At 47.7% G+C, this 15659-nt stretch overlaps 1 protein-coding gene across 1 annotated transcript; it reads right to left on the bottom strand.

Annotated features, from left to right (window-relative positions):
- Positions 1 to 589: 589 nt before the first annotated feature.
- Positions 590 to 15102, bottom strand: LYSET (lysosomal enzyme trafficking factor). Its single transcript, XM_063947574.1, has 2 exons — positions 14911 to 15102; positions 590 to 4808 (listed from the first exon to the last, which is right to left on the bottom strand). Exon 2 carries the CDS (start codon positions 4790 to 4792, stop codon positions 4397 to 4399), a length of 396 nt encoding a protein of 131 aa, XP_063803644.1. The 5' UTR covers positions 4793 to 4808; positions 14911 to 15102; the 3' UTR covers positions 590 to 4396.
- Between the last annotated feature and the right edge of the window lie 557 nt (positions 15103 to 15659).

The following is a 15659-nucleotide window of genomic DNA, read 5'->3' as shown; positions in this document are numbered from 1 at the left end:
CCTGTAGCCAGGAAGCAGAGCCTTTAAACTCATCAGAAGTAGGTCTGACTTCTCTCCCCTAAGTCCCACGATGCAGGGAGACTGTTGCCAGCAGTTCTCCCTGAAAATAACAAACCTAACATAAGTCTTTTCCGAGAAACTCAGTACAGCTCCTCAGTGTGCATCCAGTCTGCCTGGGTACAGATCTAAACTGGAGTCTGGAGGAGGGGCATAGAGGGAGGAGCCAGGTCACACCATTTGAAAGTCTTAAAGTGCCCATGTCTCCTGCGGTCCCGTCTATACCCCATGGTTCTTGAAGTGTCCCCAGCATCCTCTAGGACAGTGATGGCTAACCTTGACACTCCAGCTGTTGTTGAACTACACATCCCAGCATGCCCTGCTACAGTTTTGCTATTTGGCAATGCTAAAACTGATGCAGGGCATGCTGGGATGTGTAGTTCAACAACAGCTGGAGTGTCAAGGTTAGCCATCACTGCTCTAGGACGTATGAGAAAAGGGGTATAAATTAGAACTATATATATTTATAATTTACTTTTTTTTGGGAGTACTTGGTAAGCATATGTGAAATAAAAATAGCAAAAAAATAAACTCAGACATAAAAACTTTTTTTTTTTATTGGAATAAATATATTTTGGCATTATATAAAGAAACATAGGCAAAAAATTGAGAAAAAAAAGTTTCCATCACATACGACTAGTGCAACTCCAGATATTTCCCCCGAAACATAAATCAGTGAATTTTGCAGATAACAGCAATATCAAAATATCTGTAGACAGTGTTAAAACAGTTATATAACCCAGAGACTGTGCACAGAGATTACATGGATCTAAAAAGCAGTGAAGGATAGATCATGGATCTCAACATTAATGGCAGGGGAGGTCCAATCTGAGCTCCCTCTGTAAGCTCTAAAGCAGGCATTCCCAACATCGGTGCTCAAGACACACTAACAGTGCAGGTTTTAGGGATATCCAGGCTTCAGCACACATGGTTAAATCTAGATAACTGAGGTACTAATTAAGTCACTTGTGCTCCAGCATGGATATCACTAAAACCTGGCCTGTTAGTGTGCAGTTAGGAGCAAGCTTGGGAAAACCTGCTCCAAGGTGACATCTATGATGTGTTATTCACACCTAAACTGTGTTTCAGGGAACAGTACGTCAGGGAGAACAGGCAAAGAGACAACTCCTGAGTTGTCATAGGATTCATGCTTACGCATTTTAGAGAAAAATGGGGAGTCATTTAATAAAGAAATACACCTAGCATTTAAAGAAACCATTACTTCTGTGTGAAAGCCCAAGCCATTTCATTTACATATATTAAGGCAATTACTTCCATAAAGACAAGGCAGATAAAGAACACCACATACTGAAAAGAAAATCAGCCCAACAAGCTCCATTTGCTTAACTTTCCTAAAATGGACATAAATCAACATTTTCAGGGTCAATATTTTGTGCTTGTCACCTACATATAGAGTGCAGGCAGCCATTTTGTGGGATGCACCAATCTAAGACTGCAGCCTGCAATGAATAAATAAAAAAAGTGTGTATATATATATATATATATAGTGATAGTGTGGGACCTGTATGAAGGTGGGGTACCTTGAATCGGTATACAGGCTTCCGTGCATTGGCCAATCCACCAACTAAACCCCCATCATTTATTTATTTATTGAATTGTTGAGGATAAGTGAGTTTACTTTGGTGAGTGCTGGGTTCTCTGTTTGTATTTATTAGAGCGATGTGGTCATGGGCTACATGCACCCCGCCCTGTGAGTGGTAAGTACAGCTGTGTACCCCGCTTCTGTGGTGGAGAGTGCAGTGTTACATGCACCCCACCCTGTGAGTGGTAAGTGCATAGCTGTGCCCCGCTTCTGGTGCGGTGAGTGCTGTGGTTTTTACTCTGTGTGTATATATATATATATATATATATGTATATATATGTCAATGTATACATCCGGCACTCTGTATGAAAAATGCATATGCCTGGGTGCCTTCCTTAGATTAATTCAGGTAGCATGCCTTTCCCACAGAAAAGGCTTGCTGCCTTGAAACGTCGTAAGACCTCCATGTTTTTTTCATTGTTTGTACACTTTTGATTTGCCATGCTTTGCACATAAATTATTTTTCAAAGTCCTCGGAGTGCCGCCTCTGTCCTTTCCAGATATACCTGAGCCACAGGTGGGAAAGGCATGCTACATATATATATATATATATATATATATATATATATATATATATATATATATATACACACACACACACACTAGGAACTAGTGACATTACTGAAAATGTAGTTTATCAGTTCACTAAAAGCCAGTGACATCACTGAGAACGCAGCCTATCCAGTCACTAGGAACCAATGAGGCACAAGGTGTCCAGTCCCTTCTGAACCAATAGCTGCGTTGTCATGAATATTTGGTCAGACCACAGAATAGTTGCCTCCACTGTCTATAGGTGACAAACACCAAACATCCTAATTGTAAGTGATAGCCCTTTCACATCACACAAATAACCCGGTATATTGCCAGGTTGACGCAGGTCGCTGTGCGGTGTGAAAGGGGTCACTGCCGCATTCCCGGGTCGCCTGACCCGGTAATTTAACCCGGGAAGAAAGAAGGGTTATTCCCAGGTTTAATACCAGGGCAGGTGCAGTGTGAACAGGATGCCAGGTCGATACAACCCGGGAGCCGTTCACAGCATAGGCAGCGTGGAGATGATCTCATTTCCCAGTGCCGCCCCTGTTGCTGTCTCCGCCCCCTGCACACGTTGGCAACCCGACACGGCATATTGCTAGATCGGGAGCAAGTGTGTAAGGGTCCAATGCTAGGCCTCACCCGGGAAGGACCCGTTTCCAATTTCCGGGTGGGACCCGTAATTGCGATCAGAAAGCGGTATAACAGTGCAGTCTTAAATGCCCAAGAGACAATACCTTTACCAGACACTTGCAACAAATATTGCATTTACATTTGTATTTAAACAGATTTGAGGAGGGTTTACTGTAGTCATCCATTTTCTGTAAATACAATAGAAATGTCTCTATTTTTACTGTAATTAAGAGGAGCTGCACTCTCTAGTGATATGCATCATTAGGCTTCATATTATAGCGTGTGGCCTGAAAAGAAGCCTGCTAATAAGAACTAAACCTTTCATATTGGTATATGGAGTCCTTAGATGGCTGCAATGGGTCCGACTGTGGAGTCACCTTCCAACCACACTAACAGACCCCAAATGACAGCTGCTCAGTTCTGATCCAATTTGTTACGGTTTGAGTGCGATACTGGATGTCAGCGGTCACATGACTGACATCAGCATCCCGATCATTAGAACGCCAACAAGGGATAGGGTAATTATCTTACCCCTCTCCTGCCCCTACCATAACCGGCCTGGTGTGGTAGCTAGGGCTAAGACCTTGGGTGGGGTGGGGTGGTGGGGGGATGGGGGGACAACTAACCCCTCCCTCTAGTGCCTAACCTTAGCCGCCCTCCCCAGCTGGGTCCAAACTCTAACAGTGGAGCAGATACTTACCCACGAGATGTTGGTCGTCAGTGTTCCGGCGTCGGTCACATGACCACTAACAGCCCGAGTGCCAGGATACTAACCGCATCCCTTTTGTGTAAGACAAGAGGGCGGGATTGTACCGTGTGTGGACGTTTTTTTTGTTGTTGTTTTTTTTTTACAGACACAGCAGATCCGCACAAAGCATTTCTACATCTAATCACCGAGGGAAAAACATTAATTCCAACACTGACACGTATCCCTTGTTCACCAAATCGCCCAAATAATTTCTTCTCGACAAAATTTCTATCAAATGAAATTCTAAAGCTTGTTTTATATTAACTTTTTTGTTTTGTTTAATTTCATGATTTTATTGGAAGCAGTCACTGGTAGTGCAGCTCATCCATGTAAACAGCTTCGAAAACACCTGACAAGATCGGATTAACTTTAAAATACAAAAGTTCAATTTACATCTCAACAAATCATCCATTGTCATTTCTGTATATAAAAATCAAGTGTAGATCGCACTGTGTCAGAACCAGTGACTACATTGCAGAACACAGTGGTAGCAAGAGACAGATGAGGGATATACATATCTTCCGGTTTCAAGGGCTACCGATGGTAGATACATTTTGGATGTGGAGTGATGCCTGTTACAGCGTATCCAAAATGTTGGAAAGTGTGAATGATCTAATAAAGCCTGATATTCAACTTCACAATCATATGAAACCATTTAAGCAAAACTGTTCAGTTTCCACCCAACCAATTTAGCAGCCAGGAGTAATTTCAATAAAAAAAAAAAAAGCTTAAGAAAAAGAGGCACGTTAGTCCAATCTTCATTTGCCAGGGTTGGAATCAGCATTTATTTTTTGCTTCTGGTCCATGACGCAAAGACAGAAGATTTAAGTTTCAATCAACTGCAGTCTGCTAATTTGATTAGAGGCCTTGATGAAAGACTGCTGACGGTTGCAGAGAACCGCCAGGCAAATGGGAATAATACAGTAACCCACGGTCCTGGGGTCGGCTCTTGTGCAGGAATAAAGGAAAAGAAAGACTTGGAAGTAGGGCAGGAGAAACAAGGCAGCCCAGAGCCAGAAGGGCAGAGAGAGCAGACGTGCTTTTAGGGAGTGTACCCATGATGCTTCAGTGTCACGATCTGGTGGCTTCACCTGTACTTGCTCCAGGGCCAGTGTGTTGTAAGTTTCATTGATTTCAAATACGTAGTAAAAAGCAGCAGCGCTGACCAAGAGGTAGAGGCCGACCCCGATCCATCCCATCCTCTGTCGAAAATTCATCATTCTCCATGCTCCGCGTCTGAAATCACAGATGGACAGACATCAGCCGCACAAGAACATCACATGAAATAAAAGGGTTTACAAAGCTGGGCAGGATGAGGCATAATCTGGGAAGCGGCTAACTGCCTGCCACAAGAAAACCACAATGAGCTGTGTATGGCATGTAACTCACGGACTTACACAGGATGCATTTTATCACACGTCTGTCTTGTGATCAGATAAGTCACATGGGCTTAACAGTTCATTTCACACAGCAGAACAATGACGGCTAAAGCAAAGATTTTATCTCCAGATGCGCCAATGCCTAAACTCTCCCTAATGGGCGTATGCAGCAGTTATCGCTATTTGCGACAATAAGAAATGAAACACCGCCCGGATGCCTCAATCTTCACATGCAGGGACAGGGGCTCCGAAAAGTACCCGACCCTGCAATGTGCTCAGAGTGAAGTGACCGCATTAGCGGTCTCTTCACTCCTCTATCAGGACGCCTGCATATGCAGTCTACAGAGCTGGCAAGTGCGGTGGCCACTGCAGGAACACACTCCCGGTAGTCTTTGCAAAATATAACCCATAGTCTACAGTGTTGCTGCAGTAGCCAAGCACCGGAACGCAAAAGGTGGTAAATATGATAGCTTCGTAACCCCCTTAGAAACCTATGTGCATTGGAGTGATACTAAATAAATGCAACAAATATGTAATAACAAATAGGTCCCATAAACCACTTAAGTATGCCAGTCCTAGAGCTTCCCAGCTAATCAAGAGAGCGATTTATGAAGGATGTCAAGGGAATGCTGGGAATTGGGGTGACATATTATCTAACGCACTCACAGCCCAACTATATTACTGGCTCACAGCACTGAGGTCATGGGTTTAATTCCCACCATGGCCCTGTGTGGAGTTTGTACATTCTCCCCGTGCTTGCGTGGGTTTCCTACGGGTACTCCGGTTTCCTCACACAAACAAAAATATACTGGTAGGTTAATTGGCTCCTAACAAAATTAACCCTAGTGTGAATGTGTGTGTGTACATGTGATAGGGAATATAGAGTGTAAGTTCCACTGGGGCAAGGAATGATGTGAATGGCCAAATATTCTCTGTAAAGCGCTGCGGAATATGTGTGCGCTATATAAATAACTGGTAATAATAAATAAATATAGAACCACCACTGCAACAACTCAGCAGAAATGCAATGAAGTATAAATAGGAGACCTTGCACCTAAGCACACGGTTTTGCGGTTACCGTTTAATAAGAATCATACCTGACTGCAGCTTGTAATATGGATGGTGAATGCTGGAAAAGGATTATCTGTAATCATTCTGTGACTACAAGGAAATACACTGCAAAATGATACCAGTACCCCAAGTGGCGTCTATTGGGTTAACTGCCATATAAACTTTTTCCGTTGTTATAGATTATGTCAAATCGTTCCCTTTGGCCAGACTTAAAAGAGGAAGCAAAACGATTTCTGAAATAAACACTGCACAACATTTCCTGAAACATAATCTTGCAATGCAGGTTAGCGTTAAGAGTGGCTGGGCAGGGTACCCTTCTCACACTGACTTATCCAGTGACAGTGACACCCGACTACAATTACCATACTGTAGTTCCTCTGTACTCGCGGTGGTCTATAGGACACTCATGGATTACGCAGGTTCTGTGGTGGATTAAAAATAGGTGAAATTCAGGCTTTGAGTCAACCAGCCACAGAACCTGTGTAATTCATAAGTGTCCCAGGTCAAAGGGATAGTATGGTAAGCTTATAAATATCTATAGCTGACTCAGCTCTTTCAGTATCTTCTGTCTTATGTGTAACCATCTCTAGTCGCTTCTGTCTCATGTGCAGCCATCTCCAGTCTCTGCCGTCTCATGTGCAGCCGTCTCCAGTCTCTGCCGTCTCATGTGTAGCCATCTCCAGTTGCTGCTGTCTCATGCATAGTAAATCATCTTATCTGCCTCATAGTGCTCTCCTCACATTTCTTGCCAGTCTCACATCTCTCCTTGTGACGATCTCACGCCTCTCTCCTGTCTCACCTGTGGACGTCTCACAACTCTCTCACATGTGGACATCTTATGCATCTCGCTCATTTATCTGTTGCTGTCTTATACCTCCGTCTCCCTCTGCGGTGTGTCGTGTGGCTGTCTCGCTTCTCTCCTGTGTGTCTCTCCCCCCTGTATCATGTGTGACTGTCTCATTCCTCTCCCCTGTGTGTCTGTCTCATAACTCTCCCCTGTATCATGTGTGGCTGTCTCACCTCTCCTCCTCTCTCCTGTATCATGTGATCATGTGTTACTGTCTCACCTCTCCGCCTCTCTCCTGTATCACTGTCTCACCACTCCGCCTCTCTCCTGTATCCTGTGTTACTGTCTCACCTCTCCTCCTCTCTCCTGTATCCTGTGTTATTGTCTCACCTCTCCTCCTCTCTCCTGTATCCTGTGTTATTGTCTCACCTCCCCTCCTCTCTCCTGTATCCTGTGTTACTGTCTCACCACTCCGCCTCTCTCCTGTATTCTGTGTTATTGTCTCACCTCCCCTCCTCTCTCCTGTATCCTGTGTTACTGTCTCACCACTCCGCCTCTCTCCTGTATTCTGTGTTATTGTCTCACCTCCCCTCCTCTCTCCTGTATCCTGTGTTACTGTCTCACCACTCCGCCTCTCTCCTGTATCCTGTGTTATTGTCTCACCTCTCCTCCTCTCTCCTGTATCCTGTGTTACTGTCTCACCTCTCCTCCTCTCTCCTGTATCCTGTGTTACTGTCTCACCACTCCGCCTCTCTCCTGTATCCTGTGTTATTGTCTCACCTCTCCTCCTCTCTCCTGTATCCTGTGTTACTGTCTCACCTCTCTCCTGTATCCTGTGTTATTGTCTCACCTCCCCTCCTCTCTCCTGTATCCTGTGTTACTGTCTCACCTCTCCTCCTCTCTCCTGTATCCTGTGTTATTGTCTCACCTCTCCTCCTCTCTCCTGTATCCTGTGTTACTGTCTCACCTCTCCTCCTCTCTCCTGTATCCTGTGTTATTGTCTCACCTCCCCTCCTCTCTCCTGTATCCTGTGTTACTGTCTCACCTCTCCTCTCTCCTGTATCCTGTGTTATTGTCTAACCTCCCCTCCTCTCTCCTGTATCCTGTGTTACTGTCTCACCTCTCCTCCTCTCTCCTGTATCCTGTGTTATTGTCTCACCTCTCCTCCTCTCTCCTGTATCCTGTGTTACTGTCTCACCACTCCGCCTCTCTCCTGTATCCTGTGTTATTGTCTCACCTCTCCTCCTCTCTCCTGTATCCTGTGTTACTGTCTCACCTCTCCTCCTCTCTCCTGTATCCTGTGTTATTGTCTCACCTCCCCTCCTCTCTCCTGTATCCTGTGTTACTGTCTCACCTCTCCTCCTCTCTCTTGTATCCTGTGTTATTGTCTCACCTCCCCTCCTCTCTCCTGTATCCTGTGTTACTGTCTCACCTCTCCTCCTCTCTCCTGTATCCTGTGTTATTGTCTCACCTCTCCTCCTCTCTCCTGTATCCTGTGTTACTGTCTCACCTCTCCTCCTCTCTCCTGTATCCTGTGTTACTGTCTCACCTCTCCTCCTCTCTCCTGTATCATGTGTTACTGTCTCACCTCTCCTCCTCTCTCCTGTATCATGTGTTACTGTCTCACCTCTCGTCCTCTCTCCTGTATCCTGTGTTACTGTCTCACCTCCCCTCCTCTCTCCTGTATCCTGTGTTACTGTCTCACCACTCCGCCTCTCTCCTGTATCCTGTGTTATTGTCTCACCACTCCGCCTCTCTCCTGTATCATGTGTTACTGTCTCACCTCTTCTCCTCTCTCCTGTATCATGTGTTACTGTCTCACCTCCCCTCTCCTGTATCATGTGTTACTGTCTTACCTCTCCTCCTCTCTCCTGTATCCTGTGAAACTGTCTCACCTCCCCTCCTCTCTCCTGTATCCTGTGTTACTGTCTCACCTCCCCTCCTCTCTCTCCTGTATCATGTGTTACTGTCTCACCTCTTTCCTGTATCCTGTGTTACTGTCTCACCTCTCCTCCTCTCTCCTGTATCATGTGTTACTGTCTCACCTCTCCGCCTCTCTCCTGTATCATGTGTTACTGTCTCACCTCTCCTCCTCTCTCCTGTATCCTGTGTTACTGTCTTACCTCTCCTCCTCTCTCCTGTATCCTGTGAAACTGTCTCACCTCCCCTCCTCTCTCCTGTATCCTGTGTTACTGTCTCACCTCCCCTCCTCTCTCTCCTGTATCATGTGTTACTGTCTCACCTCTCCTCCTCTCTCCTGTATCCTGTGAAACTGTCTCACCTCCCCTCCTCTCTCCTGTATCCTGTGTTACTGTCTCACCTCCCCTCCTCTCTCTCCTGTATCATGTGTTACTGTCTCACCTCTTTCCTGTATCCTGTGTTACTGTCTCACCTCTCCTCCTCTCTCCTGTATCATGTGTTACTGTCTCACCTCTCCGCCTCTCTCCTGTATCATGTGTTACTGTCTCACCTCTCCTCCTCTCTCCTGTATCATGTGTTACTGTCTCACCTCTCCGCCTCTCTCCTGTATCATGTGTTACTGTCTCACCTCTCCTCCTCTTTCCTGTATCCTGTGTTACTGTCTCACCTCTCCTCCTCTCTCCTGTATCCTGTGAAACTGTCTCACCTCCCCTCCTCTCTCCTGTATCCTGTGTTACTGTCTCACCTCCCCTCCTCTCTCTCCTGTATCATGTGTTACTGTCTCACCTCTCCTCCCCTCTCCTGTATCATGTGTTACTGTCTTACCTCTCCTCCCCTCTCCTGTATCATGTGTTACTGTCTTACCTCTCCTCCTCTCTCCTGTATCCTGTGAAACTGTCTCACCTCCCCTCCTCTCTCCTGTATCCTGTGTTACTGTCTCACCTCCCCTCCTCTCTCTCCTGTATCATGTGTTACTGTCTCACCTCTTTCCTGTATCCTGTGTTACTGTCTCACCTCTCCTCCTCTCTCCTGTATCATGTGTTACTGTCTCACCTCTCCGCCTCTCTCCTGTATCATGTGTTACTGTCTCACCTCTCCTCCTCTCTCCTGTATCATGTGTTACTGTCTCACCTCTCCGCCTCTCTCCTGTATCATGTGTTACTGTCTCACCTCTCCTCCTCTCTCCAGTATCCTGTTACTGTCTCACCTCTCCTCCTCTCTCCTGTATCCTGTGTTACTGTCTCACCTCTCCTCCTCTCTCCTGTATCCTGTGTTACTGTCTCACCTCTCCTCCTCTCTCCTGTATCATGTGTTACTGTCTCACCTCTCCGCCTCTCTCCTGTATCATGTGTTACTGTCTCACCTCTCGTCCTCTCTCCTGTATCCTGTGTTACTGTCTCACCTCCCCTCCTCTCTCCTGTATCCTGTGTTACTGTCTCACCACTCCGCCTCTCTCCTGTATCCTGTGTTATTGTCTCACCACTCCGCCTCTCTCCTGTATCCTGTGTTACTGTCTCACCTCTCCTCCTCTCTCCTGTATCCTGTGTTATTGTCTCACCTCCCCTCCTCTCTCCTGTATCCTGTGTTACTGTCTCACCTCTCGTCCTCTCTCCTATATCCTGTGTTACTGTCTCACCTCTCGTCCTCTCTCCTGTATCCTGTGTTACTGTCTCACCTCTCGTCCTCTCTCCTGTATCCTGTGTTATTGTCTCACCTCCCCTCCTCTCTCCTGTATCCTGTGTTACTGTCTCACCACTCCGCCTCTCTCCTGTATCCTGTGTTATTGTCTCACCTCTCCTCCTCTCTCCTGTATCCTGTGTTACTGTCTCACCTCTCCGCCTCTCTCCTGTATCCTGTGTTATTGTCTCACCTCCCCTCCTCTCTCCTGTATCCTGTCTTACTGTCTCACCTCCCCTCCTCTCTCCTGTATCCTGTGTTACTGTCTCACCTCCCCTCCTCTCTCCTGTATCCTGTGTTATTGTCTCACCTCCCCTCCTCTCTCCTGTATCCTGTGTTACTGTCTCACCTCTCCTCCTCTCTCCTGTATCCTGTGTTACTGTCTCACCTCTCGTCCTCTCTCCTGTATCCTGTGTTACTGTCTCACCTCCCCTCCTCTCTCCTGTATCCTGTGTTACTGTCTCACCACTCCGCCTCTCTCCTGTATCCTGTGTTATTGTCTCACCTCTCCTCCTCTCTCCTGTATCCTGTGTTACTGTCTCACCTCTCCTCCTCTCTCCTGTATCCTGTGTTATTGTCTCGCCTCCCCTCCTCTCTCCTGTATCCTGTGTTACTGTCTCACCTCTCCTCCTCTCTCTTGTATCCTGTGTTATTGTCTCACCTCCCCTCCTCTCTCCTGTATCCTGTGTTACTGTCTCACCTCTCCTCCTCTCTCCTGTATCCTGTGTTATTGTCTCACCTCTCCTCCTCTCTCCTGTATCCTGTGTTACTGTCTCACCTCTCCTCCTCTCTCCTGTATCCTGTGGTACTGTCTCACCTCTCCTCCTCTCTCCTGTATCATGTGTTACTGTCTCACCTCTCGTCCTCTCTCCTGTATCCTGTGTTACTGTCTCACCTCCCCTCCTCTCTCCTGTATCCTGTGTTACTGTCTCACCACTCCGCCTCTCTCCTGTATCATGTGTTACTGTCTTACCTCTCCTCCTCTCTCCTGTATCCTGTGAAACTGCCTCACCTCCCCTCCTCACTCCTGTATCCTGTGTTACTGTCTCACCTCCCCTCCTCTCTCTCCTGTATCATGTGTTACTGTCTCACCTCTCCTCTTCTCTCCTGTATCCTGTGTTACTGTCTCACCTCCACTCCTCTCTCTCCTGTATCATGTGTTACTGTCTCACCTCCCCTCCTCTCTCTCCTGTATCATGTGTTACTGTCTCACCACTCCGCCTCTCTCCTGTATCCTGTGTTATTGTCTCACCTCTCCACCTCTCTCCTGTATCCTGTGTTACTGTCTCACCTCTCCTCCTCTCTCCTGTATCCTGTGTTACTGTCTCACCTCCCCTCCTCTCTCTCCTGTATCATGTGTTACTGTCTTACCTCTCCTCCTCTCTCCTGTATCCTGTGTTACTGTCTCACCTCTCCTCCTCTCTCCTGTATCCTGTGTTACTGTCTCACCTCCCCTCCTCTCTCCTGTATCCTGTGTTACTGTCTCACCACTCCGCCTCTCTCCTGTATCCTGTGTTACTGTCTCACCTCTCCTCCTCTCTCCTGTATCCTGTGTTACTGTCTCACCTCTCCTCCTCTCTCCTGTATCCTGTGTTACTGTCTCACCACTCCGCCTCTCTCCTGTATCCTGTGTTATTGTCTCACCACTCCGCCTCTCTCCTGTATCCTGTGTTATTGTCTCACCACTCCGCCTCTCTCCTGTATCCTGTGTTACTGTCTTACCTCTCCGCCTCTCTTCTGTATCCTGTGTTACTGTCTCACCTCCCCTCCTCTCTCCTGTATCATGTGTTACTGTCTCACCTCCCCTCCTCTCTCCTGTATCCTGTGTTACTGTCTCACCTCTCCTCCTCTCTCCTGTATCCTGTGTTATTGTCTCACCTCTCCTCCTCTCTCCTGTATCATGTGTTACTGTCTCACCTCTCCTCCTCTCTCCTGTATCCTGTGTTACTGTCTCACCTCTCCTCCTCTCTCCTGTATCCTGTGTTACTGTCTCACCTCCCCTCCTCTCTCCTGTATCCTGTGTTACTGTCTCACCACTCCGCCTCTCTCCTGTATCATGTGTTACTGTCTTACCTCTCCTCCTCTCTCCTGTATCATGTGTTACTGTCTCACCTCTCGTCCTCTCTCCTGTATCCTGTGTTACTGTCTCACCTCTCCTCCTCTCTCCTGTATCCTGTGTTACTGTCTCACCTCTCGTCCTCTCTCCTGTATCCTGTGTTACTGTCTCACCTCTCCTCCTCTCTCCTGTATCATGTGTTACTGTCTCACCTCTCGTCCTCTCTCCTGTATCCTGTGTTACTGTCTCACCTCCCCTCCTCTCTCCTGTATCCTGTGTTACTGTCTCACCACTCCGCCTCTCTCCTGTATCCTGTGTTATTGTCTCACCACTCCGCCTCTCTCCTGTATCCTGTGTTACTGTCTCACCACTCCGCCTCTCTCCTGTATCATGTGTTACTGTCTCACCTCTTCTCCTCTCTCCTGTATCATGTGTTACTGTCTCACCTCCCCTCTCCTGTATCATGTGTTACTGTCTTACCTCTCCTCCTCTCTCCTGTATCCTGTGAAACTGTCTCACCTCCCCTCCTCTCTCCTGTATCCTGTGTTACTGTCTCACCTCCCCTCCTCTTTCTCCTGTATCATGTGTTACTGTCTCACCTCCCCTCCTCTCTCTCCTGTATCCTGTGTTACTGTCTCACCTCTCCTCCTCTCTCCTGTATCATGTGTTACTGTCTCACCTCTTTCCTGTATCCTGTGTTACTGTCTCACCTCTCCTCCTCTCTCCTGTATCCTGTGTTACTGTCTCACCTCTCCTCCTCTCTCCTGTATCCTGTGTTACTGTCTCACCTCTCGTCCTCTCTCCTGTATCCTGTGTTACTGTCTCACCTCTCGTCCTCTCTCCTGTATCCTGTGTTACTGTCTCACCTCCCCTCCTCTCTCCTGTATCCTGTGTTACTGTCTCACCACTCCGCCTCTCTCCTGTATCCTGTGTTATTGTCTCACCACTCCGCCTCTCTCCTGTATCCTGTGTTATTGTCTCACCACTCCGCCTCTCTCCTGTATCATGTGTTACTGTCTCACCTCCCCTCCTCTCTCTCCTGTATCATGTGTTACTGTCTCACCTCTTTCCTGTATCCTGTGTTACTGTCTCACCTCTCCTCCTCTCTCCTGTATCATGTGTTACTGTCTCACCTCTCCGCCTCTCTCCTGTATCATGTGTTACTGTCTCACCTCTCCTCCTCTCTCCTGTATCCTGTGTTACTGTCTCACCTCCCCTCTCCTGTATCCTGTGTTACTGTCTCACCTCTCCTCCTCTCTCCTGTGAAACTGTCTCACCTCTCCTCCTCTCTCCTGTATCATGTGTTACTGTCTCACCTCTCCGCCTCTCTCCTGTATCATGTGTTACTGTCTCACCTCTCGTCCTCTCTCCTGTATCCTGTGTTACTGTCTCACCTCCCCTCCTCTCTCCTGTATCCTGTGTTACTGTCTCACCACTCCGCCTCTCTCCTGTATCCTGTGTTATTGTCTCACCACTCCGCCTCTCTCCTGTATCCTGTGTTACTGTCTCACCTCTCCTCCTCTCTCCTGTATCCTGTGTTATTGTCTCACCTCCCCTCCTCTCTCCTGTATCCTGTGTTACTGTCTCACCTCTCGTCCTCTCTCCTATATCCTGTGTTACTGTCTCACCTCTCGTCCTCTCTCCTGTATCCTGTGTTACTGTCTCACCTCTCGTCCTCTCTCCTGTATCCTGTGTTATTGTCTCACCTCCCCTCCTCTCTCCTGTATCCTGTGTTACTGTCTCACCACTCCGCCTCTCTCCTGTATCCTGTGTTATTGTCTCACCTCCCCTCCTCTCTCATGTATCCTGTGTTACTGTCTCACCACTCCGCCTCTCTCCTGTATCCTGTGTTACTGTCTCACCTCTCCTCCTCTCTCCTGTATCCTGTGTTATTGTCTCACCTCCCCTCCTCTCTCCTGTATCCTGTGTTACTGTCTCACCTCTCCTCCTCTCTCTTGTATCCTGTGTTATTGTCTCACCTCCCCTCCTCTCTCTTGTATCCTGTGTTACTGTCTCACCTCTCCTCCTCTCTCCTGTATCCTGTGTTATTGTCTCACCTCTCCTCCTCTCTCCTGTATCCTGTGTTACTGTCTCACCTCTCCTCCTCTCTTCTGTATCCTGTGTTACTGTCTCACCTCTCCTGTATCATGTGTGACTGTCTCATTCCTCCCCCCCTCTCTCCTGTGTGTCTGTCTCATACCTCTCCCCTGTATCAGTGTGTGGCTGTCTCACCTCTCTCCCTCTCCTGTATCATGTGTGACTCTCTTATGTCTCTCCCCCTTTCTCCTATATCATGTGTGGCTGTCTCACGACTCTCCTCATCTCTCTTGTGTCATGTGTGGATGTCTCATGCCCTCTGTACTGTGTGGCTGTCTCACGCCTCTCCCCTGTGTCATATGTGCCTGTCTCATTCACCGTTACCCCACGTCTCCTCCTCATGGGTCTCACCTGTCTCCGGGGAGGTGGTGTACTGTAGTCCGGAGCCCCTAATTCAATGCATCCACTTCTCTTTCATCTCAGACTGTGGATGATGACGCTTCCAAACCCCGGACCGGAAATGTGTCCCCGAGGCAGCGGTGGCCATCTTAATTGTGGGAGGAAGATGCCGCTTGTGTTCTTAAGACTTCCGCTGTTGTGTTTAGTAGATAGGTAAACAGAAGAGAACACTGCTTGCATTCATTGCAGGGGGGCAGATGCATCAAAGATTGGAGATGGATGAAGCACCAGCCAATCATCTTCTAGCTGCCATATGGGCTGGACTAGAAAAATGACAGGAGCTGATTGGCTGGTACTTTATCTCTCTCCAAGCTTTGATGCATCTGCCCCACAGTTACTTATCGCTTGTCTGTCACCCCAGAGGCACATATTACCTGCAGATCACATAGAATCATAACGCTCCTTATTCATACGACGTGTGCGCAGTTAGTGCGAGGCGGCGACTGTCGCCGACGGGTGATCTACCAGAAGCAGAAAACTCACTGCTATAGATATTGCCCTGTAGGGAAGTATTTACTAACTAGCATTTCAGACCTGATACTTATAATTTCTTACCACCACTTTACGTGTTTTCGCACAGCGGGTAATCAGGTCTGAACTGGTTGACAGGCAGAGGCGTTCGCTGGGCGGGCCGGCGGTGTTTGCCTGCCGTTTTGGGGGCGTGGTTCGGGCTACGCGGAGAGCGACGGGTAGCTCCATGC

Source organism: Pseudophryne corroboree, chromosome 12, assembly GCF_028390025.1.
Source record: "Pseudophryne corroboree isolate aPseCor3 chromosome 12, aPseCor3.hap2, whole genome shotgun sequence".
NCBI lineage: Eukaryota > Metazoa > Chordata > Amphibia > Anura > Myobatrachidae > Pseudophryne > Pseudophryne corroboree.
This window is presented reverse-complemented; position numbering and strand designations above follow the sequence as displayed.

Bases quoted from the DNA above. Each gene is read 5' to 3' on its own strand.
- LYSET (XM_063947574.1), bottom strand. From the start codon at position 4,792: ATGATGAATTTTCGACAGAGGATGGGATGGATCGGGGTCGGCCTCTAC.